We start from the raw sequence: 23751 nt of genomic DNA, 5'->3' as shown, positions 1-23751 counted from the left end.
TGCATGATCACGAAACTTCGCTGAATAAGGTTTTCAGATCAGGAACATTATAAAAATTGACACGGATGTGAGCAAACTCAATGCATTCAAGAAGAATATGTTTAATTGAAAGTGTACAATTACATGATATACAACGGGGAGGATTTTCTGCTGCAAGTAAATAGGAGTGTAATAAGCGAGAATGACCAATTCGAATACGAGTTAGCACAATGTCTTCCCGTCGCTTAGCTAACGGGATTGTAGTATGGGGTTCGATTATAGGCTGATGTTGGTAGCGTTTATTACCGAGATTTAAATCCCCTGACATTTGCCACTTTATTTTTATGTAGTCATTAATCTTTGATTTTAGATCTGTATAAGGTATCTTCATTTTTGTTACAGCCATATTATGGGCCTCTTTTGCTAAAATATCAGCTTTTTCATTCCCTTTGATACCGATATGGCTCGGTATCCAAACAAAAACTACCAGTTTAGACAATACACCGACTTTGTATAATGATTCTAGTAACTGTACAATATAGGGATGTTTAAGATCCCTACATTGTAAAGACACTAGACTAGACGGAGAGTCTGTGAAAATAACAAAATGTTTTCCATCAGTGTTTCGTATTATACCCAAGGCCATTTTCAAAGCCAACAACTCGGCAGTGTATATGGAAGAACTGTCTGGCAATCTAACCTGTTCTTTTATTGTGCCACTAATACAGGCTGATCCTACTTTGTGATCTTTTGATCCATCTGTATAGATAGCATGGTAGTTCTTGTATTTGTGTCTTATTTCTCCGAATCTATCCAGGCAGACCAGATCACTTGTAACACCCTTTTTAAATGTTGTTTATGTCAAGTCAATTAAAGGTTCACTGATCACCCAAGGAGAAATATTGGGTACTAAGAAAGGAGAAATATCAGTGGTACCAAGAACTTGCATTAGAGCTTCTCGAACACGAAAGCCAAACGGTTTGATGGAAGATGGATACGTTGGATTTAATGGGTTATTCTTTAATTTGAATGCATAGTTAAGAGATAGTTTTTCATATCTTAAATGCAGAGGAGGCTCATTTGCCTCCACATACAAGTTTTCCATAGGAGAAGTACGAAAAGCTCCAAGGCAAATTCTACGTCCTTGATTTTGTATTGATTTTAACTTCTCAAAATAGGACTTTCGAGCAGAGCTATAAACTGCACAGCCATAATCAAGTTTTGATCTGACTAAAGACCTATAGAGACATAGCAGGACGATACGATCCGCACCCCAATCCATTTTAGATACTACCTTTAAAAGGTTTAAGGCTTTATGGCATTTTTGCCTCACATGATCAATATGAGCCTTAAAGGTTAGCTTGTTATCAAATACCTGGCCAAGATATTTTGTTAGTTGGGTAACCGGGATGACAGAACCATTTATTTTAACTTCAGGGTCAGGGTGTAAAGCCCTTTTATTGCAGAAGTGAATGCATACCGTCTTTATTCTTGAGAAGCGAAAACCATTTTCATCAGCCCACTTTTCGATTCTATTTAGGCAGTTCTGTAAAGTTGTTTCTATGGTCGGTATATTCTCCGAAGAGCAAGAAATACAAAAGTCATCCACAAACAATGATCTGTCGAACCGAGGAGTGACAACATCCACAATGTTGTTGATCTTTAACAAAAACAAAGTAACAGAAAGTCTGCTGCTACCCTGAGGAACTCCCATTTATTGATTGTATAATTCTGACAGGCTCAATTCAAGGCGAACTCAAAACACTTGATTACAAAGAAAGTTCTTAATGAAAATCGTCAGTCTGCCTCTTAACCCAACATTATGAAGATCTCTCAGAATACCATACTTCCAGGTGGTATCATATGCCTTCTCAATGGTAGCCTCACACCAAGAAACAGGAAAAACACCCGTTCTCCAAATTCTATTAAAAATATCCAGTACAACTGAAAGAGACACATCAGGCAAATGTTTTAAAAACTGATAATGAATATCATCTGGACCAGTTGCCGTATCGTGAGATTTCTTGATTGAATCTCTTAATTCGGCAATACTTATTATAATCTTCCTCATTGTTTGATAGAAAATTAAGATCCTGACTTTCAACTTCATCCTTATGAATTCTAAATGTTGGAGAATAGTGGTCCTTAAGACCAGTTGAAAAATTGCTAGAATTTGCATTTTGCACATTTGGATCTTAATGAGGTTTTAAGTAGAGCTACAATATGCAAAACCAAGAAGGGGGAGTGAGACAAAAAGCACTTTGAAAGAGTAATTTATTGAAAACAAAAATTAAACTGAAATAGGCTGTTTATCAGCTGATCAAAACTTTAAGACCATTGCTCAAAAAAAATAACAAAAACTCTCCAAACCAGAAAAAAAAAATTTCTCAGTAGGACTCAGTAATAAGTAGCTCCATCGTTCTTTTTAATCACTTCAAAAATGGGTTTGGGCATGCTTGATATGAATGTTTCCAGGAGGCTAGTGGGAACCTTGACCCAAGGGGTGAAGATGGCTTCACGAAGGGCATCAACTGTCTGGAACTGATGGCCATTTTAATAAACTTCCCTTGCCATCCATCCCCAAATGTTCTCTATGGGATTTAAATGAGGGGAACATGCAGGATGGTCCAAAAGAGTGATGTTATTCTCCCTGAAGAAGTCCTTGGTCAAACAAGCATTGTGAACTGCAGCGTTGTCCTGTTGAAAAACCCAGCTGTTACCACACAGACGAGGGCCCTCAGTCATGAGGGATGCCCCCTGCAAAATCTGCATCCGTTTGATGACCCTGTACCACCTGAAGCTCCAGTGTTCCACTGAATGAAAAAGCATCTCAGATCATGATGGACCCCCCTCCACTGTGCCAGGTAGAAAACATCTCAGGTGGGATCTCCTTGTCATGCCAGTAACGTTGGAAGCCATCTGGACCGCCAAGATTACATCTTTTCTCATCAGAGAATAAAACTTTTTTCCATCTTTCAATGTCCCATGTTTGATTCTCCCTGGCAAAGTCTAAACGGGCAGTTTTGTGGTGTTGAAGGAGACGAGTCTTTGAATTTGTGTTTTAAACCCTTTTCCCGCAGATGCCGTCTGGTGGCGCTGCAGTCGGCACCAGTAAGGGCCTTAATTTGGGTCGAAGACCGCCCTGTGTCTTGATGGACAGCCAATCGGATCCTCCGGCTCAGTGCAGGTGTGATTTTTTTGGGGTCTACCACTTGGGTCAAGGACTTTTTTGTTCTATAATGCTCAGGATCTTTCAAAAAATGTAGAATGACTGTCTTACTGCTCCCAACCTCAGCAGCAATGGCACGCTGCGAGAGGCCTTGCTTATGCAGCTCGACAATCCAACCACGTTCAAAAAGAGAAAGCTTCTTGGCTTCAGCCATCAGGAGGGCATGACAGTGTGATTGCCTGACAGAAAATGAACATTTTGAGCAGACTTTGGCTTTTATAGCCTGTGGTCTTAAACTTTTAATCAGGTGATATACAACCTATTTCTGGGAATTTTTTTGTTTAAATTACAAGTTCCAAATGTTTTTTGTCTCACTCCCCCTTGTTGCTTTTGCATATTGTAGATCTACTTAAAACCTCATTAAGATCCAAATGTGCAAAATGCAAATTCTAGCAATTTTGAACTGGTCTTAAGATTTTGATCAGGAGTGTATATGTACACTCCTGATCAAAATCTTTGATGTTTTTCCTGTCTGTCTTAGTTTTACACATTACATAATAAATAAGTTGCACCTGACTGTAAGACGCAGGACCAGCCAAACCATGAAAATAGTCTGACTTATACTCCAGAAAATACAGTAAACAATAATGAAGTGCAGTGTACCCTCTGTTTTAGTATGTTTAAGTTTTGGACAAAATTTTGGGTTCTGGGTTCTCGTACTGTCTCGGTTAAGGTGCGTGTAACAAACTGTTGTATTTTACTTTGGTACGTTGAATCTTGTAGTTTTCATAAAGTTGTGGATAATACCCCCAGCATTGCTTGTTTATTCGGCCACCTTGGATCACACACTCAACACCAAATCTCACAATACTTAGTGTACACCAGGGGTCACCAACCTGGTGCCCCCCACGACCGCATAAGGCGCCCGCAGGTCTGCTTTTCATTCAGGTTTTCAGTTAATAATGTGAGAACACTAGAAAGAAATGTATTCTGAAACATAAAATGTGAGTTGTGGACACCAGCATTTTGTGAATGTTTTGGTAAAACAAGCATATTTGATTTGTTTGGGTTGAAATAAGGTATGAAAATCATTTCTACAAAAATGGCCCTTTTCATTTTCTAAAAGTAGCTCTCGCAAGAAAAAACGTTGGTGACCCCTGGTGTACACATTACTACCTACTGTATATGTAATACTCCCGTAAGGCTCATTCATTTGGCAAAGTCAAATGAGAATTTTACATAAACTAGTGCGTGCACAAACAAAGCATCCCGGTGGTGACTCAGTCTGGTGGTGTTATTAATACACTGCGTATTCACATGTGGTGGAGCGATTGAATTCATTAAATGTTATGTCTTTATTTTGAATTTGTGGATTATTGTGGAGTGGTTCTATGATGAAAGTTTGTCAAATGTAACCAGTGGTGAGGTGTCTCGCTCAGCAAGAACCGCCACTGAATGGAACTGAGGAGGAGCGATTGCAATCCAGTTGGCGAAGCTCTGTGTGTGTGTGTGTGTGTGTGTGTGTGTGTGTGTGTGTGTGTGTGTGTGTGTGTGTGTGTGTGTGTGTGAGAGAGAGTGTATGGATGGCACACTCACTTGCCACAAATCTTCATAGTGGCTTCCTGGTCCAGGATGGTAATCACACTTGGAAGGTGAACCCTGACCTCATATTTGGGCAAAACTTAAAGAAAAAGTGAGAGTTTTGTGAAACAAATGAGATGTTTAGGTGAATGAGTTTGGTGGCAGACCATATTCCTTGATGTCAAAGCTGTGTGAGATTTTCTCTCCTTTGTCGGTGGTGGCCACAATGACGTAGCGTCCTTGGGTCGCCTCTGGAATCATGGGATGGGAAAGATCAAGGATGCCCGCAGCAACAAACTTATCCAACCACTGGGAAATTCGATTGTTATTGGGATCCTACATGAAAGACACACGTGTGCTTACTGAAGCCTAACTGCTGACCCTCCAAGACACTTTGATATTCTTTGTTGATTCAACACACTAAAACCAATCTGAAAAGGAAATTTTGCCCATCATCACAATCCTTATGTGAAACATGAACACACATCTTTCCCTTTTCTGTGCGTTCTGCATTCTAAAGAGAGAAAAACAGATAGCACATGAAGGCGCGCCGCCGACTACTACTTTTGGAGGATCCAGAACCTTATCTTATTGAGCCTGGATGAGTGATGAGCTACAGGTTTTAGAAGCTGAGCAGACAAGAAGAGAGAGTGAAACATCAGAGCAGACGGGGGGTTGGTTGCAGTGGGGTGGGGTGTTGGGGGGCACGAGTGCTTGGAGTGGAATGGAGTGTTATTTCTGCACTGTGTGACATATAGTGGTACAGTACCATGGATGGAAAGGCTTTGTGTGTATGACGAGGAGGACATTGCTCTAAGAGATTGCAAACAAACTTTTTTCCACCTAACCAAAATTAACTGGAAAAGACGCCCCAGACCAGCTGGACCAGACTGACAGCTGTCCATGGAATAAGTCACCATGATATTGACTGTGATATATGGAGCACATACAGTAATGGAAAAAAATTATTAGACCACCCTTGTTTCTTCAGTTTCTTGTTCATTTTAATGCCTGATACAACTAAAAGGTACCTTTGCTTGGACAAATATAACAATGACAACAAAAATAGCAGTACATTGCTATAGCTATTTATGTAAGAACTTAACTGATTTTGGTTATAATCAAGAAAACCATGGAAGTTGCTAGAGATCAGCTCTTAAATTAAACTCTTATGAGCTATATTTGTTATCATCTTTATATAATAATAATAATGATAAAAAAATGAATGTCCATGTAGCCGTGTATAAGTAAAACATGGAACGTGGGCTAATACTTCAGACATAAATTGGTTGTCTATTCCTAGTTGTTCATATGCTTCTTCTTGTTTCTCAGTCAATACAGATTGGCCTCCTAACTCACTGTTTTGGAGTGGGCCCCGTTACCTCTCGGTAGTGACATTAGGCACCGAGTCACTACGTCGCAAAAATAGTTCTTCATGTTAGCTGCTACAATAACAATGTCGCTGTGGCTTGGTTAATATACAGGTCAGTTATGTAAATAGAACATTGTTGCCATTTTTTGTTGTTGTTTTTTTTCCCTTTTTTTAGACGATTTTAATTGGTGAATGGATGGATGGGCTTTATAGTCGAAATAGGTGTGTCCCGTTACATGCATTAGTTCCCACATGCTAGCTGTTTTTCTCCCTTGACAATACACAGAAAAGGGAAAAGCGTGTGGTCATGTTTCACATAAAGATTGTGGATGATGAGGGAAAAGAAAAAAAAAAAAGTACAGTTTGACAAACCTGTAAATAGCCACTAAAGAGACCTTTTTCAAGATAAATGACAGAAAAGGGTTTTATATACTTGTATATACAGTAATCCTTTGTTTATGGTGGTTAATTGACTCCAGACCCGACCGTGATAAGTGATAAATTTCCGCGAAGTAGGATTCCTCATTTATAAATTAAATATTTTGGTAGTTAAAGCATGGAAAGCCTGTTTACCACCTTCTGCCCTCTACCTGAAATAACACCCCCTGGTGTCACCTTTACACTCCTATTACCCAGTATAGTAGATATAATAAGAGAAAATAAGTCATTTAAGACAGAAATAAGACTCTTGTTTGTGTGTGTTGCTGTAAATGTGTTCCGTTAAAAGAGCTGAGCTCAGCTCACCTTATTTAGCCGGCACGAGTGCAGGGGGGAAACAGGAAGTTAAAAGTTGAGTTTTAGCTTGGCATGGGTTACAGCCGCAACAGTAGTTAGGGATTACTGTGCCTGTTGTGAAATCATTCAAAGCTGCAATAAAAGCCTGTTGTTACACCCATCAACTTGGATGCTTGCGTGTCTCTACCAACATTACAGTAACATTACTGACACTAGTGACCAGCGTACAATAATACATATCCTTACATCATCTTTGAATGAGTCTTCTGAATGCCTAAAGTTTGTGTTTTATTTCATTTTGTTATTTTATGATTTAAAATGTTTCATTTAGGCAAAACATATGTAAAATGTACTTAAATATGCATAGTTTTGAACTAATAATAGTCCATATTCAACCACAAAACAGTATGATTTATTAATTACAGTGAAGCTGTGAAATTTCAAGCCCGAAGTGGCGAGGGATTACTGTATCAACAGCTCCAAATGAGCTGAAAATTTCACTCAAGCTAACAGATAGCAAACATCTGAAAATCTATTTCCCTAACATTATAGTCTCTTTAATAGTAGCAGAACATTTCAACATTGCTAAAAAAATAAACTAATACCAATGGTGGTCTAATACATGATATGCTATGCTAACTGCTCAGATTTTTTTACTGTACGACCATAAAACTTCTTGCTAATGTCCTTACATGGGCCGTAGCTATGTTTATTTTTACAAAATGCTGTGCACCAATAATAAAATAGCAGATTGCCCGGGCCGCACTTTGGAAAACCCCTACTCCAAGCAGTCTAGTTGCAATTAACTATCATCAGTGGAGGACCAACAAGTACTGATTGTTGTGCCATGACTTTGGGTAGCATACTGTACGATGAGTAAAACATTATAAATCTTGTTAATCAATCATTACAGATCCATACTGACTGAACCACAGCCTCCTTTAGATAATCTAGTTAACAACACTATATGATGTATATGATCTTTCACTGGGGCTCTAAATAAAGACTGTAAATGTGACTCTTACCAGCAGCTCCACCAGTGTGTACTGAAAAAGAAGAGAAAAACACAACAGTAATTAGTCACCGATAAACACATCACCGCAAATATATATATATATATATATATATATATATATATATATATATAAAAATATAGAAATATTATAGAAATTCCAAATGATGGTACACATACGGCCCTTGGCGCTGTGATGTCAAAGCACGCTAATCGGAGGATTAATTTGTTGTTGTTTGCAGGGTTTCCCCATACATTCATTTATCTGTGGTGGCATGCCACGATTACAAATTTGGATCACCATAGAAGGATTTGACGCTACCTTTTATTAGATCTGTTCACCCCCGCTCACAAACACAATATAATGAAAAGAATAAACCTTGTCTATTCTGTTCTAGGCATGGGCCGATATGAGATTCTTACAGTATGATAACCTGTGAGACAAAAAAACATTTGAAACTTGTAATTTAAACAAAAACAAAAAAAAACTGAAATAAGTTGTTTATCACCTGATCGAATGTTTAAGAACTCAGGCTAAAAAAGCCAAAATCTCCTCAAAATTTTCATTTTCTGTCAGGGATTCACACTGTCATGCCCTCCTGAGGGCTAAAGCTAAGAAGCTTTCTCTTTTTGAACGTGGTCGGATTGTCGAGCTGCATAAGCAAGGCCCCTCACAGCGTGCCATTGCTGCTGAGGTTGGGTGCAGTAAGACAGTCATTCTACATTTTTTTAAAGATCCTGAGCATTATGGAACAAAAAAATCCTTGACCGAAGGACACTTGATTGACTTGATTTAAATCCCATAGAGAACATTTGGGAATGGATGGCAAGGGAAGTTTATAAAAATGGCCTTCAGTGCCAGACAGTTGATGCCCTTCGTGAAGCCATCTTCACCACTTGGAGCAATGTTCCCACTAGCCTCCTGGAAACACTCGCATCAAGCATGCCCAAACCAATTTTTGAAGTGATTAACAAGAACGGTGGAGCTACTCATTACTGAGTCCTACTGAGAACATTTTTTGTTCTGGTTTGGAGAGTTTTTTGTTATTTTTTGAGTGATGGTCTTAAACTTTTGATCAGCTGATTTTCTAAACAGCCTATTTAATTGTTTTTTTCAATAAATTACTTTTTCAAAGTGCTTTTTGTCTCACTCCCTCTTCTTGCTTTTGCATATTGTAGCTCTACTTAAACCCTCATTAAGATGCAAAATGCAAATTCTAGCAATTTTTTAACTGGTCTTAAGATTTTGATCAGGAGCGTATTTCAAATAAATAACAAAAAATTCTTTGTAAATACACAAAATGCAGTTCTCACTGCAGTCTACAGTGGATAATTCTTCATCTCAAGTCACAACACAATAAATATTTTCTTTCGCTGGGAAACAGGAAGTGCTGTTGTCAAAACCATATACACAGACGCCACAACGAGCCTTATGTCAACGTCGCCGCCATATTGAATGTGGCAAGGCTGCGCTGTAAGTGAATACAAGTAGTTGTACTTACTTCATAAAGCGCCTTTCTACAAAGAAATTTAAGTTAATGCCTCTTGTTTATACATTCACACACGCACTGATATAAATAACAAATCAAGGCACAAAAAATAGATGTATTCTTATATAAAATATGTAAATTGTCTACTCAGAGAAAACAAAACAACTGTTCTCATTTAAGATTGTTACTTTAGAACAATTTTCCTCAAGAAAAAGATATGTGATGTTACACATATCGTTATCGGTTGATATCGGAATCGGAAATTGAGAGTTGGACAATATCGGCATATCGGTTATCGGCAAAAATCGGACATCCCAAGAATAAACGCTTTATACCACTTATTCTTCACTACTGTTTCCTTCTCAATCGCATCTCCACATTTGAGACCCTCCACGTGAGTAATATGTCCACCGCCATACCGGCACCTCTCAATGCTAACAAGGCAGCTAAAAACGGCAACACAGCACATGCCTGTTGTGTCAACACATCAAAGCCCAGTTTCGACTGCTAGGAATAACACAGGACGTGACAAAGTGTTTCCATGCAGTGGACCTCCACTTTCTCTGATATCACAGAAACGGTTTGACGCAAAATGTTAATGGTTTTGAAACAGTGACTTTTTCATACCGTGGTATACACTCCCCTCCAAAAGTTTGGGAACACCTGCAGGTTTGGTACAGTACCTTGAAACCGGTAACCAGCCCATGCCTATTAATTTATATTGAAAATACAACAGTTGTGTATTTTACTACATACACAAAATGAGTGATTTTGTCAGGTATTCACACATGGCTACTAATAGAAAAGGCCTGGAGTCTGTTGATTCAGATGCTTGGGTCAAAAGCAGTGTGAACTCAACACACCCACGTTCACTTGAAAAACCAACAAACAGCCTTCCTCTCCCCTCCCACTCTCCTCAACAAGACATGCACATGCACCTCCTGCTTGGAAATCACAACACACAACAATAAAAAATTAAAAAATTAAAAACTTACCAGACGGTCCACAGGGATGAAACTGGCATCCATGGAAACAATTCGGAAGAGGACTTTAAAGAAATGAAAAACATTCAAAATAAAGCTTCATGCCTTCCATTTGAACAAAATAACTGGACATTAGCGGTGTAATGGTACATGTATTTGTGATCTGAACTTTCAGTACGGAACATTTGGTTAGGTATAGAGGCGTACCAACTTCAAACACGGTACACATTAAAAATAAGGCACAGGAAGTGTTCATGGCGTCACATGTCTACTCAGTAAACAAATCCAGTGCAGTCCAGCTGATGGCTAGCGGGAGCCATGGCTAGCAATAGTGCCAAGGAGAAGCCAGAGCTTGAAAAGCCTCTTCCATGGTTAAAGTCTTCCGTTTGGGAACACTTCCCTGTGTCATACTTAAATGGACAAAGACAAGTAGATAAGATTATAGCACTGTGCCACCATTGTCCTGTAGAGATGAGGGACAGGGGCTACAAGCTGCAACGACTAACGCTGCACATCTCAACCATCCATTTTCTTCCGCTTCTCTGGCAGCAGTTTCATTAGGAAAGCCGAGACTTCCTAGTCTCCAGCCACCTCTTCCAGTTCCACAGGGGGACACCAAAGCGTTCCCAGCCAGTTGTGAGAGGTAATCCCTCCAGAGTGTCCTTGATCTGCCCCAGGGTCTCAACCCAGCTGGACATACACCAGAACACCTCACCAGGTCCAGGAGGCAGCCGGACTAGTTGCTCCAGCCAGCTCAGTTAGCTGTGTATGTAAAGGAGCAGTGACTCTACTCTGAGCTCTTCCTGGATAACTCTGGATAAGCTCCTCACCTCTCTTCTTAAGACGAGAAATTAATTCATCTGCAAGCTCCTATGGTCATTGCCGAAAGCTCATGACCAGGTGAGGGTAGGCCTTCTGGCTCAGCTCCCTCTTCACTATGACAGTCCGATACAGCAACCGCATTACTGCAGACGCTGCACCAATTCACCTGTCCTGCTTTCCCTCCGTCGTGAACAAGATCCCAAAATACATGAACACCTCCATCTGGGGCAAGACCTCTCTACCAACCCAAAGGGCGCATTCCACCCTTTTCTAACTGAGAACCATGGTCTCAGATTTGGAGGTGCTGAGTCTTATTCCAGAAGCTTCACACTCCGCTGCAAACCGCCCTAGTAAATCCTGTAGGTCACAGCTTGATGAGGACATCAGGACCACATCATCTGCAAATAGCAGAGATGAGATCCTAAAGCCCCCAAGCCGGACACAGTTCAATGCCTAAAATTATGTTCATAAGAATGATAAACAAAACTGATGACAAAGAGAAGCCTTGGCATATGTTCACGTTCATCATGATCATGCAATGCAAAACCTGGTCTTTCTCTGGTTGTACCAGGACCAAATGGCACGTAGTACCCTGCGACAAACCCCACAAAGCCCCCCCACAGGAGACCGCAAGGGACACAGTCAAATGCCACAAAGCACATGTGGAATGGCTGGGCACACTGGTCCAGTGTTCAGCAACCAGAATGAAATCTACATTAAATCCTGTAGCTGAGGTTCGAGGTACGGCAGTACTCTTCTCTTTAGCACTCTGGAATAGACATTGCCAGGAAGGCTGAAGAGTTTGATCCCCTTGTAGATGGAACACCCTTCTTGAATAGGGGTCTGCCAAACCAGGGGTACTGTTTCCACGCAATGTTGAAGAGATGTGTCATCCAAAACAATCCCACAACTTCCAGACCCTTCAGGAATTCAGGGTGACACTCCGCATCCGCATCTGGATTCCCGCACATTCACAATTTAACGATCATGGCTCTGCCAATTTGTGGATTCTTGTCCACAATTGTTTTGTTTTTTTTCCTCTGAAAATATTTTTTCCCCACAGAACACACATCTCATTTACTGTAAGTCAGTAATAATTTATTATTTCCCCTTTTGGCTTTTCCTTGCTAGGGGCCGAGTCAATCGCAGTAATGGATTTGAAACTAGTTTTTTCGCCAGATGTCCTTCCATACGCAACCCTGGCCGGTAATCGAATGAATGCCCTTTGCTAGGAAAGGCATGTACTGTTAACCCACTAGGGATTCTAAATATGTGACAATACAGGTAAAATGTACAGCATACATCAGTCAAAGAGACCAAAAGACCACAATTTTTACAAGTATAAAGTATGTCTTTAAAGTGCTCATGACACCAAAACACATCTCTGTTGTGAAAAACACTGAAAGCCATATTTCCTGTTAGATGTGTGTTTAAATATTTATTATTTTTTATAATTTCAGTCGCTTCTTCTGTGTTTAGAGGAGGCAGCACAAGTGATGTCAGACAGTCTCACCTGAAACTTCTGCTCCAATTTCTGCTGTTTGTTATGGTATATTTATTTTTATTATGTCTGCTTGTTGTTCTTGAAGGCTTTTGCTAGAATGCTTGAGGAGACGGTGTAAGCTTGTTCAAATTTCTTAAAGACACCATTCATCTCGTCAGATGCATCTGCAAACTTTGTGGGACAAATGTGTCCATACTGCCCTGCAGATGGAAATAAAGAGTCAAAACCCCACAAGACGTTGGACTGTGGAAAGAATGCCAAGGTAGCAGTAAGTCAATCTACATTTCTCCTTCTGATATTCTCCAAAGTAGCCAGACTAGTGCTCACGGCGGCTAAGGCAGTGCTACTTCTTATCAGGCTTGGTGGGTCTGTATTCATTTGGTGGTTTTCATTTGATGTTTTTCCTGTCTTAGTTTTACACAATACGTACATAATCAATAAGATAAATTCAATCGCTATAATGTACGTTTTACTGATGTGTTAATGACTACCGAGCGCGCTGCTAATTCTAGCGCTGCTAGCTCTTCAGCCATGGTCAAATTGACATAAGTCCCCAAATAGCTGTCCTCAGCTATGCCTATACCGTTAACTAGCAGCTCGTACCCAAATTTTAGCTCGCAGTTCAAAGCAAAAATCAGCCGAGAGATGGCGATGCTGAGATATAAATACTATTTCTGCTACTTTTTTTTTATGCAGGGCCTGTGCAAGCGCCAGTGCAGTCAGCTGCTACTACATGAAGAAAGACACAAAGTGGTGTGGAAGACAGTGAAGCAAAGTCAAAACTCTTCAAAAAAATGAGCCAGTGTGGCACGCTGCTCTCCCAGATAGTGACACAATCAGACTGCCTATTGATTATTTCAGGCAGTTTTTGTAACACATAACATTTGGATGTTATTGTGAAGCAAAGCATTCTGCACTGCACACAACAAAGTCCAAACCACACCCTGAAACAAACAGTTGAGTACATGAGCGTTATGCTCTAAAATGTACTGGTCCAGCGCATGTTGTGTACAGCAGGTGGCTGATGTGATGCCCCAAGGAAAGAGAAAGGGTAAAGATGTTACCTGTTCTGTTTAAAATTACTTGTTAAAATGTACTGTAACAGATGTTTGTTTTCTGTTCTGGTGTCAGTTAAAGCATATGTTTCTTACTGTTACTGTATATTACTCTCTTTCTTGGAGATGAATAAAATGCAAATCTCAGCTTAATTTACCATCTACTTAAAAGGCAAAACCACATTTTTTCCTATGTATACTGTATATCTATATGAATTCAGGCATTAAGGGGATAACATTTGGGGAGTACAAAGTCCAAATTAATTAAAATGCTGCTGTGTCAACATCAGCTCGTAGTGGACGTTTGCAATGAAACTTTCAATTAACAGCAGCACATTGGTTGAGTTTCTGATATGACTGTTTACTTATAGGACAAGCAGTGCACACAATGAAAGAATCCAATGTATGGCTAATCAATGTATTTCCTTTCGAGTACCAGTACTCAAAGAAATGTGTTTCCAGCAACACTAGCTAGAGCTGGATGTTAGCATTTTATTTTCAAAAGACATGCCGAACAACTATTACGGATCAATGAAAAGTTGTTCCAATAGTTACAATATCACTTTATACCTCTACCTCTCTCTAATTGTGCAGATGGAAATTAAAATGATGCATTTCCAACCACCTCGCAACCCTAATTAGGATAAGCGGCATAAAAATGGATGCATGGATGGATGGCATTTCCAACCAATTTTCGCGAAGGGGAAGCAAGCCATTACCGAAAGTGCGTCCTGTAGCTTCATATAGCTTTGCGATTAACGCAAAACTTTTGCGAGATCTTGCAAAAGTTAGTGTGTTCTCACAAAAGTTTTGGAAGCACTCACAAAAATGTGCCTGTTTTTTTACCCATCAAATTGTTTTTTTTTCCCCCATGTCCCCTCGGGGACTCCGTCTGGAGTCAGTGGCTATCGCTGCCAGTAAAACCTGCACGTCGTCAGCAGGCACTGTAAAACGCTAGCTTACATTAAAGCGGGAAAACACAAAACGGTAAACACTCATCCAGCCTGAGTCACACACACACACACACACACACAGCCGAATTAGCATGCACTGCTAAACTAAGCTAACCCCGGTAGCTTCCATCCACGCTCCGTAAGAGAGGAGTTTTTCGCCACCGTTTTGACATGTTTAGTTTGGGAGGGGAAATATTTCCCCACATGAACGTTCCTTCTCCTCACAATGACACAATCACCGCTTCATTTCCTATTTCATAGTTGTTTATCTATAATAGCAGTATGACAAAAATGTTTTATTAAGTGAGTATTTCCTTTTTGTTATTGTTTTTTTCAAGCTTATTTTGGTGTCATGAGTACTTTAAGCTTCACTGATAATGTTTTTTGTCTTTATTTTTGCCATCTAGTTATGAGACACAGAAGTGAAACGGTATGTCAAAAATAGACATTTTTATGGGCATATCAATTACTCAGGTTTTTTTCCACCATTGGCACGTGGTGCTGGTACGTACCTCCCACAAAAACGGGGCTCTACTGTAATATGTTTTTCTTATCATTATTTTCTTGTCTGCCTCATCGTTCCGTCTCAGCTGCCCTTTTGGATTAGCGGTTTTCTGTTTCATCTTCTGTTTGCCTTTCATACGTTTTTTTTCTCCTCTGGTTTTGTTTGGTACTTTTGTGCTGTGAACATTCTTGCTCCACGTGAGCAGAAATGTAAAAAAAAAAAAAACGTTATTGTTTTACGCCAGCTGTCTGTGCCTTTGGGGTCCAGCTACATTTTTTATGTTTACTTTTATTATGTTAGAGTTTCTACGGTATAACAGATATGATATATGAAGGTTTTATGATTGATTGATTCCAATCATGAGAGAGTGGACTCCGCTTGACTTTGGAGGTTCGGCATGACAAGAATATTTGAAATGTAAAACAATGCAGAGCTACTCTAGCAGACGTTTTCTGGTAAAAAAAAAAATAAATAAAAATTGGATATTTACCAGTTTGTCCAGGTTTGTAGACAGGTTTATCAGTCTGGATGATATGGATGAAAGCAGGAGGGACAATCAGGACTTTGGTCTTCTTGTTCATGGAGGCGCTGTCCCCTTTAAGAGTGACATTTATGGTTCCTACAGTGTTACCGCGCACTGCCGGGACCTGCCAACAAACACACACAAGCACACATATTGTGTCATATTTTCTATTTCAGGATGATGTTCACTTATCTAAGTGCGTATTTTCAGCAGCGGAGTGCTTGGCAGGCTCCACTACGACACCGTGATAGTAAGCATGCGTTTTCACAACGCTAACATGATATTACGTAACAGGGAGGCCAACATTTCTCTGGGATGTTTTGTGGTTGTTTGTGTGTTTGTGTTGGGGGTACGTGTGCAGGGACAGGAATGTTTTCCAGAGGAATGTAGGTACATCGCAGGCCTCTCAACAGAACGTCTTTGTTGAGCTGAAGGTGGAGAAATGCCAGAGCGAGTCTGCAGTCAAACTCCAAGCTTTCATCAGAGATTGGGGTCTCTCAGAGGGTCATTTCACATCAATCAGGAGCACGACCTTGGGGTTACGTAACTGGAACAGCTCATTGTGCTGTCACACAACATTTGCAAAACAACCTTGCTGTCCCAATGCCTCATCCACAGTGCCAACACTTGCTTACATACACAAAGATACATAGCTAGATATAGATATATAGAAACTTTCAATGGCTTCTTAGAAAGAAAGGCCAGGCTGGTATTTGCCAAAAAGTACACACATGTGCGTCAAAAATTCACCAGTCCATCAAACATTTGTCTCAGAATTTTTTTAGGCTCATGAGAAGTTTTTGGCAAATTCCAGCCTGGCCTTCCTATTCTTCTTGCTAAAAAAACATATCAGTCACCTGAAATGCCAGCGCCGCTGCGTTTGAAAAGTGCAAAAGGTTTGCCAAAGACCTCCATAGCATCATACCGGCTGCTCTGAGCATGTGCCCAAATACAGTGCACCTTGCTGGGCCAAGGCAAGTGGCTCCTGCCACTCTACACTCCGGTTACAGCTGGGGTGTCAAACCCGTGCCACGGAGAGCCGAGACACTGCAGGTTTTCTTTCCAGCCGGTCACTAAAGCAGGTGATTTTAATGATCAACACCAACAATTTGAGGGAAGGAGCTTTTCACTTAAATCACCTGCTGTAGAAAGTGGTTGGAGAGAAAACCTGCAGCATCTCGGCCCTCCATGGCAAGAGTTTGACACATGTGGCTTAGAGCATATGTCCGAATATAGTGCACCGTGTTGGGCCACAGCAGGTGGCTACCTCCGCTCTATACTCTGATTCTCCTGATAGTAGTGATGTGGTAGTAGTAATGTCGTGACATTTGATTAGGACAAATCAACAGGTACAGTTGGTCAATTCCTGATTTGTTCCAGTCCTTCTTGCCTCCAAGTATGAACAAACTACAGTTAATTCAAAAATTTTAAAAAGTAGATCTAAAAAAAGTTATCGGATATCGGTATTGTAATGGTCTTGAGAAGCACAAAGTTTATTGGTATCAGTTTGAAAACGTTATTGTGCATCTCTACTATTTAGTGATTGAGACGTAATAGGGCACACCTGTCAGTCACATGTTCCAATACTTTTGCTCATGAAAAGCGGGTGGGTTCAAACAGAAAGTTGCTATTGTCTAAGTCCAGATGTAAATACCTGGAAATAAAAGCTGATGTCAAAACGTCTTTTGATGTCAAACCCAATTGTTTTCAGTATACTGGTACGTTTACAGGTATAGATGGATCACACACACCTGGAAGTGCAAACACTGGTAAAAGTGGCTTTTGACATTGTCCTCCATGATGAGCATGTTGTTGGCAGAGTCTATGAGCAGGTCAACAGTGATGGACACGTCTTCTGTGGGGGCGTGGACAAGGACACACAGTGTCTCCTGTGTCCCTCCTCTCAACTGAGAGCTCACAGTCACCGCAAAGACCCTGCATTGACAAAAAGACACTCAGACACCTTACATAACTAATAAATATTAGTGTGAACTAAGTTGAAATCCATTCATCATCAACTCTCATACCTCAATAACACATGTAATGTTACTTTATTTATAAATTACGTACTCACAACTGTTGGACAAACAAAGGCCACATAACGGGACGGGAAGCAAAGAAAGTTATTTAATTTATCAGTGGCAAATATGAAGCTATTTATTATGCTAATGCTACAAATATGTAGCATTGATACGTGATATTTATCAGCGCTGCCTGGCACATTCAAACAACATCGTTAAAATCCACAGAACCTTATGGGAATTATTTGAAAACATGGCAACCTTGTAATATACCCAAACGAACCTTATACCAAATCCGTGTCGATGATATGAATGAAATGAATAATACATTTATAATTGGTTGTACTTACGTGTCATTGTGAAGCGTGGATGAGGTACTTTGCAGTAAAGCACATGAAAGTACGAGCAATGTGAGCACAAGTGTCATGTTTACTGCTCACGGAAGTAAGTCAGCTGGATCAGACTCGACGGTCATCAATTGGATTTTTTTTTTTAAGTTTTCGGAGGCGGAACTTTGTGGTCCGAATGAAGGGGTCGATCCAAATATCTATACTTTCGATACCGAGACCAGTATTACTATCGGCTTGACAATCAGATGTCTTGTAAGTTCCCGCCCCCCACAAACGGTTGTGTGTTTTGTTGGGTTGTTTTTCCAATTGCAGTTTTTAAGTCTACTGATTTTACACTCTTCCTTTAATTTTACTCAAATAATTGTACAGGGATGTGAAAAACTGTTTGCCCCGTCACGATTTCTTTTTTTTTTTGCATGTTTGTCACACTTAAACTTTTCAGATCACCAAACAAACGTAAATATTAGTTAATGACAACACACTTGGACACAAAAGTTTTTTAAAGAAACATTTTATTATTAAGGGGAAAAAAATTGTAACCTACATGTGAAAAAGTGATTGTCCCCCGTTAAAATATAACCTAACTGAGATTAATTTATCTCTATCAGTGTGGAAAATGTTATAAAGCCATTTCTAAAGCTTTGGGACTCCAGTGAACCACAGTGAGAGCCATTCTCCACTATTGGTGAAAACATGGAACAGTGATGAACCTTCCCAGGAGTGCCCGGCCAACCAAAATGACTCCAAGAGCGCAGCGACGACTCATCCAAGAGGTCACAAAACACCTCACAACAACATTCAAAGAACTGCAGGCCTCACTTGCCTCAGTTAAGGTCAGTGTTCATGCCTCCATCATAAGAAAGACACTGGGCAAAAACGGCCTGCATGCATGAGTTCCAAGACGAAAACCACTGTTGAGCAAAGAGAACATTAAGGCTTGTCTCAATTTTGCCAGAAAACATCTTGATGAATTAGCCGCATCACTGTACAAGTCGCAGGGTTCAAGTCATGAGAAAAAATTTGCGGCTTATGCACCATTGAATACACAATTTACACCACTGAATACACCACTGTATTCAGACTCAGAAACGTGCAGTGCGTTTGAACGCCTCATCAGAGGCACAAAATAGGAAGAAATGAGAGAGATATGGGTTGTTCATCATTCTTTGTGTGCTCTATGAACAAATAAACCACACACACACACACACACCACACAGTGATAAAGGTGACGAAAGGAAACAACCACTATCCGGTTTGCAGGCACCTCCAAGTCCAAGTCCATGGTTGTTGCCCAGAAAAGGAAAATGAGACCCTGCCCCAAGTGGAGGAGTTAAGTACCTTGGGGGTCTTCTTCATGAGTGAGGGGAGGATGGAACGGGAGATCGACATTGCGGATTGGTGGGGTGTCTGCAATGATCCATTGTAGTGAAGAATGAGCTGAGCCAAAAGGCAAAGTTTTCAATTTCCCGGTCGATTTACGTTCCTACCCTCACCTGGTCATGAGCTTTGGGTGGTGACAGAAAGCACAAGATGGCCATCCCTTAGAGATAAGGTGAGAAGCACTGTCATCCGAGAGAAACTCAGAGTAGAACCACTGCTCCTCCACATTGAGAGGAGCCAGATGAGGTGGCTCAGGCATCTGGTCAGGATGCCTCCCTGGGGAGGTGTTCGGGGCACGTACGACTGGTAGGAGGCCTCGGGGAAAGACACGTTGGAGATACTATGTCTCTCACCTGGCCTGGGAACACCTTTGGATCCACCGGGAAGAGCTGGACAAAGTAGGAGAGAGGGAAGTCTGGGCTTCCCTGCTTAGGCTGCTGCCCCCGTGATCCGATAAGCTGAAGAAAATAGATTGATGGATGGTACAAATGTTTCTCTGCTTGCTTAAAATCTTTGTCCTGTGTTTTATTCTAATTATAATCATGATCAACAAATTCCAGGCAGAAATCACAAAATAATTTAATGAGCTTGAAAAAGTATCAATAATCAATAATATCAATAATCAGCATAATCACGCTTACAAAAACTACCTTAAAGCACATGAACAAGCTGGAAATACTACAGTATACTCAAACAAAACAAATACCACAAATGTACTTTGCAATACAAAAACAGAGCTTTTGGAAATGACACACTGCCAATTTGGGGAAGCCATGTCCTGGAATAGTCACATGGTTGACTGTCAAATGTCAACCACCCCAAAATGTTTCATGCCTCAATTTGGGACTGGATGAGTTCAAGTAAAGCTTAAAGCAGTATCGCACACATTTCAAGTCTTATTATGTATGGTAAAATAAAGATTATAAAACATAAAAGATCATACGATGAAATCTATAGAAATACATCCGTTTCAAAAGTATTACTGCTGACTCATCGGTTGTCTCGTTTTCTGTGGGACTGAATCCCAGAGAGATCGAGGAGAAAAGTCAAGCATTGTATCGATTGCTCACACAGAGCTGCAATGTCCAAAAACACAAAGTACAAATAAACACACGGGAAGAGATAACAACTTAAACTTACCACTTCTAGTTAGTGGGGAACACAAAATACACAGCAGGGTAGAACAGCACTGCTGGGATGAAGCAAAGAGGCAAAAGCAGGGAGAAAGAGATATCCGTACATACCATGAAAGGTAGGAGCAAACAAGTAGGTGAGGTGAGGTAAGGTAAGCAGCTCTCTCGGTATTAAAGTATACAGAAAAGATGAAGGAGTGTAGCGCATTCGTGTCAAACTCAGGCCCGGGGGCCAAATCTGGCCCACGCTGAAATTTCATCCGGACACCTTTTTGGAAAAAAGCATTGAGTTGGCCCGCCTCACAGACGTTATTAAACAAAGTGCTTACAATGATCTGTGTAATTAAGCAATTCCTCCGGTACACACCTCTGGTATTAAAATTTGAAAAGTGGAAACAGTATTGGATCTCGCACAAGATGTTATGCTCTGTGTCTGTCGCTCTGCTGCCGCCTGTCTGCCTTTTGCTTGCAGTGCACTCCGTCCTGCGGAGGCGGAGACTCCTGAGCACACCTGCAAGCAATTACCTCTGGACCTTCTTAAGCACGGCAGCAGTGATACCGCATTGCCAGATTATAACCACAGATCTAAAAAAAAGACTGGATCGAGCTTCTATTGTTTTATTTTTGAAGCCAATGGAAATTTGCGGCGGCCATCTTGGTGAGACCACTTTGCTGTGAGACAACAGTATGGCAACGCACTGGTAAAACTTCGATTGATCGTATAGCCACCAAAATCAACTGCTAAAGGTTATAACTACTCAGATTTATATGCTTTTGTGTCATTTATCAAGCTAGTAAGATGTATTTTAGCTTCGAGACGGACGAAAAATTGGCTGTGTGGCAGCCTGCAAACATTGTTTACGTACGGAATTTAAAGTCTATCTTTGTCTAATTATTTTCCTACGGTAAACCATTATTTTTTTTTATCTCAGGATAAGGTTAAGGCAGGAAGAAAGCAGAAATTTTGTCACATGTCTTCTACCTTTGCGTGAATCATGTGTGGTATCAGAATTAATGTAACTTGGTAGTTGTGGTAGCTTTTAAAAAAGCTGTTTTTTGGTACAAAAAGACATTAGATAAGTGCAAATATTCAAAGCCTACTGTAAAAAACTGCATAGAAATAATTTTATCATTGATTGCTAGGCTAGGCACCAAAAAAAGGCCTAGTTGTTACAGGAAGGTGTAACTAGAAAATTCTTGCAAAACCACCCATCAAAGTTCATACTTTAACTTTTGGTTACATTTCGAGAACTTTTCAAAGCAAAGCCGTTCAAGTAGTGGCACATATATCAGGTCAAAAAAAGGTGCCAAGTAAAAGTACTTACGAGTGGAAGGTTCTTGGGAAGTGCTTTTTAAGTTGTGTTTCCTCATCCTCGCTTCCTTCACTGGCACTCCTGATGTTTTTGATGATTTTTCACTAATTCTGCGTTCGTATACCAGCACAATCACAAAGCTGTGGCGCGTAAGGTGGTCTCACCAAGATGGCGGCGATCGAAAAAAATCTGGCTTCAAATTTTGGCGCGTGAAAACAATAGGTTGCTCGATCCAGTCTTTTTTTTAGTTTACCGCTTTTTTTTGTTTACCGCTTAGTCCGGCTCCTGTACCTTTTCCCTGCTTTCTGGTACCTGTAATCCTTAGAGTGAGTTTTGGCCTTGAACTGTATTTAGCTACGCTTGTGCTATACGCCTCCTGCTTGGGTTTGCCCGCAGAGTTTTTCGTTGCATTTGTGCTAGTTATTTTCCTGTCGGTCTTTTGCTGTCAGCGTTTTTTGTTTTGCTGCCTTTTGTGGATTTTTCATAGTTGTGTTGTACTTTTTCCCTCGTGGACACCTTGTGTTATTATTAAACATTTTTGTTACTCTTTTTTTGACTGTGTCGCTCTGCACTGAGATCCACAGTCTTATATTGGCTCGCCCCAATCGTGACACAAAATTCACAACCATTCTTAATAAGGGTGCCAGATTCATACCAAAAGTAAAAATAATTTAACTCGACACGGCGAAAAACGGCAGGACTTTAACAATAACACCCTGTCTGTACAAAATAACACCTTTAAAGAGGCATAAAACGTAATCATTTTAACTACAGCAAAGCATGCTGGGAAATGCGTAATCTGCCCATTCCACAGCTGCACACTCTTCCGGGTTACACATCTCATGGATTGTTATGTTTCGTGTTGATTAAAAATACTGTAGCTTTGCGAGATTGACAAAGTGGTTGTCCATCAACAATCACTACACCAAAACAACCACAGTCACATATCCTCAGACTATCGGAAAGTAGACATTTCAAACAGGAATGAACGGACACAAAAAATGCATATTTCCCCCACTGTCATGTAAAAACAAAATTCATACGAGCGAAGTTTAAAAAAATGTATGTCCTCATGAAAACACATTCACCAGCTGTCATGCGCATTTTGTCCCAACCTGAAAACGCAACCAGAGGGGTGCATTATATTGTATGTTCCAATCCCAGGACTGTACACACGGGGAACCGGGATAAAAGGTGTGTAGGCTGCTTACTTATCTAGTCATCAGTGCTGGGACATTTTCTCAAAATCTGACCATACTACTACTATTTACAATTTACAAATTAGAGACCAGTTTCCTTACCACAATTTTCTAAAATAATCAAGAAGCTATTCAACAACAGGTTGGACAAATTTATCAATAAGAACGAATTACTTTCGGATAGCCAATACGGCGAACATGCTAACCACAAGGCATTCTGCTGTTCCCTTTTTTCCAAATATTGACAGCTATGGCGTAAACAGGAAATGACAACAAAAGCACGACTGTGACCTCATCCAGGATGATTTTTACAGTGAGTTCTGAGGACTGACTCTGGACTTTGAGGACAAGTGCAAGCGGAACCACCTCCTGGTCTACACTGAGGAGCTGGTGGTGGACTTCCACAGCTACACACGGGTTAGATGGGCAGTTCTGTCCTGGGGTGTCCTCTGGACGCGGTACACATGATGTGTCATTGCACCCTTCCTGGGCTAATATTGACCAACAGCATGCGACTGTGTGTGTTGCGTTTTTTTGTCATCCACCATGAATTGGAGTAGCTAACGTTATGTTCTGGTAAGCTATGTGAGCCCAAGATGCAGAGGCGGGAGCGAGGTGCAAACACAGGCAAGGCAACAAGCAAACAAAAAGCCATTTTCCGAAGGCAATGCT

At 40.6% G+C, this 23751-nt stretch overlaps 1 protein-coding gene across 5 annotated transcripts in view; it reads right to left on the bottom strand.

Annotated features, from left to right (window-relative positions):
• Window positions 1–18222, bottom strand: part of LOC129191224 (alpha-2-macroglobulin) — a 65567-nt gene extending 47345 nt beyond the window's left edge. For all 5 annotated transcript variants that reach the window (XM_054794389.1, XM_054794390.1, XM_054794391.1 and 2 more), the window contains exons 1-7: window positions 18055–18222; window positions 17435–17618; window positions 15651–15807; window positions 10334–10386; window positions 7862–7882; window positions 4897–5065; window positions 4745–4829 (exon numbers count right to left, since the gene is read on the bottom strand). In XM_054794389.1, coding sequence (XP_054650364.1) covers window positions 4745–4829; window positions 4897–5065; window positions 7862–7882; window positions 10334–10386; window positions 15651–15807; window positions 17435–17618; window positions 18055–18131 — 746 coding nt within the window. In that variant the 5' untranslated portion in view covers window positions 18132–18222. The remainder of the gene's footprint in view (window positions 1–4744; window positions 4830–4896; window positions 5066–7861; window positions 7883–10333; window positions 10387–15650; window positions 15808–17434; window positions 17619–18054) is intronic.
• Between the last annotated feature and the right edge of the window lie 5529 nt (window positions 18223–23751).

The sequence above is a fragment of the Dunckerocampus dactyliophorus genome, chromosome 12, assembly GCF_027744805.1.
Source record: "Dunckerocampus dactyliophorus isolate RoL2022-P2 chromosome 12, RoL_Ddac_1.1, whole genome shotgun sequence".
NCBI classification, from domain to species: Eukaryota; Metazoa; Chordata; class Actinopteri; order Syngnathiformes; family Syngnathidae; genus Dunckerocampus; species Dunckerocampus dactyliophorus.
The sequence above is the reverse complement of the archived record's forward strand: the minus strand, read 5'-3'. Positions and strand labels throughout refer to the sequence as shown.